The 3,387-nt window shown below is 37.5% G+C and overlaps 1 protein-coding gene across 1 annotated transcript in view; it reads left to right on the forward strand.

Moving 5' to 3' along the window:
• The window catches only part of nfkbie (nuclear factor of kappa light polypeptide gene enhancer in B-cells inhibitor, epsilon), a 13,273-nt gene extending 12,426 nt beyond the window's left edge, over window positions 1-847 (forward strand). The window contains exon 6 of the mRNA XM_014015470.1: window positions 133-847. Coding sequence (XP_013870924.1) covers window positions 133-201 — 69 coding nt within the window. The 3' untranslated portion in view covers window positions 202-847. The remainder of the gene's footprint in view (window positions 1-132) is intronic.
• Window positions 848-3,387: the final 2,540 nt, after the last annotated feature.

The raw sequence follows: 3,387 nt of genomic DNA on the forward strand, positions 1-3,387 counted from the left end.
CACTACTTTTATGTTTCTTTTTCTTTGCTTTAAACTAATTTACAGATTCAGCTCAGTCTGACCTGTACATGTTTTATTTATTTATTTATTTATTTATTTATTTATTTATTTATTTATTTATTTATTTTTCAGATTCTGGCCCTGTTTCCTTTCGATGACATCCAGATCTCTGGCAGATCAGTGGTCAGCATCAAGTCTTGATCTGGCTCACAGGCCGGAGACAAACAGACAAAGACTGGGCTTCATGTTACCCAGAGCCTCTGCACAGCTGGACGTTTGATGGAAATAATAACTGTTTTTGAGCTTTCATTCATTAGTGTCTTTGTATAGTTTACTCTGAAATCTAGTGTAATATAAGCCTCATATTAATCCTTTCTTTTTCTCACAAACTGAGTTATTCTGCTTCATTGAACCTAAACAAACTAAGAAGAATATGTTGGTTTGTGTTCAGATCAAAGTTATCAAACTTTTTAATAATATGTTTAAAAATTCTACCTCTTTAAAAATTGACTTTGTTTCAGTGACTTTTCTTCAGTTTTGCTTTTGCCTTAAGGATATTTTTTTAAGTCTGGAGAAAAAAAATAGGAATTAAACAACATGAATCCTTAAAATCTTAATTAAAATGTTAATTTTGCAAATTTAACGCGTCCCTGCTTTTAGCTGAATATTAATAGCCAGTATAGAAATGTAACACATAACACAAAAAAACAGCTTTGTCTTTTGTTTTTCTTATTATTATTTATCTCTATCTGCAGAAAGCAGTTGATGTTGTTTTGTGTGTAATTACACTGGGCTTTCTAGTTAAATGAGCAATGCAACTATTTTTTAATAAAACGAAGGAAAAATATTTTCATTGTGCTCTTTTGTTTTTTGCAGTAGAAGGAAGTTAAAGATTTTTTGTGTGTGTGTGTGTGTGTGTGTGTGTGTGTGTTGCACACCCAGAACTACCGGATCTTTGTTCTGGAAAATCCAGACTTACTGAAGCATAATGGACACATTTCCACACAAAGCCTTCGCTAAAAGATAATTTACTGAGCGTTTTATCTTTTAAATCAGCTTCAGTAAGCCACTTCTGTAAATTGTTTGAGGTTCCTATGCTTACTGTTGTGATATCTGAATGACAAAGTCCTGTTTTAGTTTCCTGTCAGGTGCTTGTACGAGGTGTTTTTGTTGTTTTACTGTAAGTGTCTTCTTCCTTATGGCCCCTGCAGCACAAAGAGAACGGTGCGGCTGGAAATTCCACCAGCCTGGATCAGGTTTGCTAACGCCGCTGCTAAAACTGGTTGTGCTCATTTGTGTTTATCAAAAAAAAAAAGGCGACTCATTTTGTTATTACAAGTGTAATTCTGCTCGTGCAAAACTGGGTTTTAGGTTGTATATCTGCAGGTCTGTGCAGAACTTTTGACGAGAATACATAATGGTCTTTCTTTTCTTTGGTAAACAGCTGGAACAGAGTTACGAAAGCGTAACCACTTCCCCATTCAACTGTGAGCTGGGAAATCCTGAAGTTATTTGTGTGCCGTTTGTGGCAACAGAGAAAAGTTAGAAAATGTTAGAGATATTATGGCTTTAATAATAATAGTTCCACAGTGAATCATCTCCCACTAAATGTCATCAAGTTTTATAGAAAAAGGAACCTCACGTTTCTAAGAACCATCACTGAGCTGACATGTTTTTAAAATTGAAATCAGTAAAAACATTTAAATATATTTATTCTGATGGTGCTTTGTTTCTCACATTCCATTTATTTTTCTTTAGGTCAGTAAAATCACAGATCCAAACAAGCAGCGGGCACGTTATGAAATTATGTCATTCAGAAAGAAAAGTTGGCCTGATTTGCGATGGAAAGACGTGCCAACTCACAAGATCAGAGATGACTGGTTCATCTCGCCCGCTCTTCATCTCCCCACCCACCATCTGACCTCTCAACCCTCTGAGAAATTTTCTTTCATGAGTGCGCTGGTCGGAAAAAGCTCTGCACGCATTTAACTCACAGAAATAATATCTGAAAAAACAAACAATATTTTCTACAAGGGAATATTTGGAATTTCCAGAATGGTACAAAAGCATTCACACGAACATTTTCCTGTTTTTCTTTTTTTATTTTATCTTCATGCTCTTTGCGATCTTACTTATGCATACTTTGTACTATTTAGTCATTTTGGTCATTCAGATATCAAAACATTCAACTCATTCACGAGATGGATGCAACGACTGGGAATTTTTGTATTTCCTTTCAAAATAAATAACTGTTTGCAAAAAAAGTTACAATTAAATTACTCCAGTTCTTTTAAAAGCATTGTTCTCTTTGAAATCTGCATCATGGTACTGTCTCATCTTGAATTTAGGTAACCTTTTGCTACTTTCAGCTACCATTTTTTTTACATTCATTGCCTTTTGCTACTTTCAGCTTCTGTCTAGTCTTTTTCAGCGTTTGTTACATTTAGCTTCTATCTGGTCTTAATACTTTTAGACAACGTTTTGCTATTTTTAGCTAGCAATTAGCTAGTTTTAGCTTTTATTTTATTTTATTTAGAAATTTATTCATTTCATTTGTAACAATATACTATCTCGACTACCTCACCAACAGACCACACTTTGTGAGGCTCCACGACTGTGTGTCTGATGTGGTATTCTGCAGCACGGGGACACCACAGGGCACGGTCCTCTCACCCTTTCTGTTCAGTCTGTACTCGTCAGACTTCAGGTACAACTCGGACCACTGCCACCTTCAGAAGTTCTCGGATGATACGGCCATCATTGGATGCGTATCAGACGGGCATGATGAGGAATACAGGGGGGTCATCAGTGACTTTGTTGGCTGGTGTGAGACCAACACTCTCCAAATCAATGCCAGCAAGACGAAGGAGATAGTCACAGACCTCAGGAGGAAGTCATCCTTACAGCACCAGTGAACATCCAGGGAAAGGACATTGAGACAGTGGACTCTTACGAGTATATAGCCTGTGGTAGTGGTGGGTGAGAGGAGGATGTTGGCAAAGCTGACAGCCATCGTGGACAACCCCCACCACCCTCTGCATGAAACCGTGGGGTGGGGGTGGGGGTGGGGGGGGGCTGAGCAGCTCCTTCAGAGACTTAAACATCCTCGCTGCAGGACGGAGCTTCTGTAGGTCACTCATTCCAACTGCAGTTAGACTGTATAACACATCATGATGTTATCAGTTAAACTGTATAACACATCATGATGTCATCAGTTAGACTGTATAACACATCATGATGTTATCAGTTAGACCATATAACACATCATGATGTCATCAGTTGACTGTATAACACGTCATGATGTTATCAGACTGTATAACACATCACGATGTCATCAGTTAGACTGTATAACACATCACGATGTCATCAGTTAGACTGTATAACACA

This window comes from Austrofundulus limnaeus, unplaced genomic scaffold (genome assembly GCF_001266775.1).
Source record: "Austrofundulus limnaeus strain Quisiro unplaced genomic scaffold, Austrofundulus_limnaeus-1.0 Scaffold129, whole genome shotgun sequence".
In the NCBI taxonomy this organism is placed as follows: domain Eukaryota; kingdom Metazoa; phylum Chordata; class Actinopteri; order Cyprinodontiformes; family Rivulidae; genus Austrofundulus; species Austrofundulus limnaeus.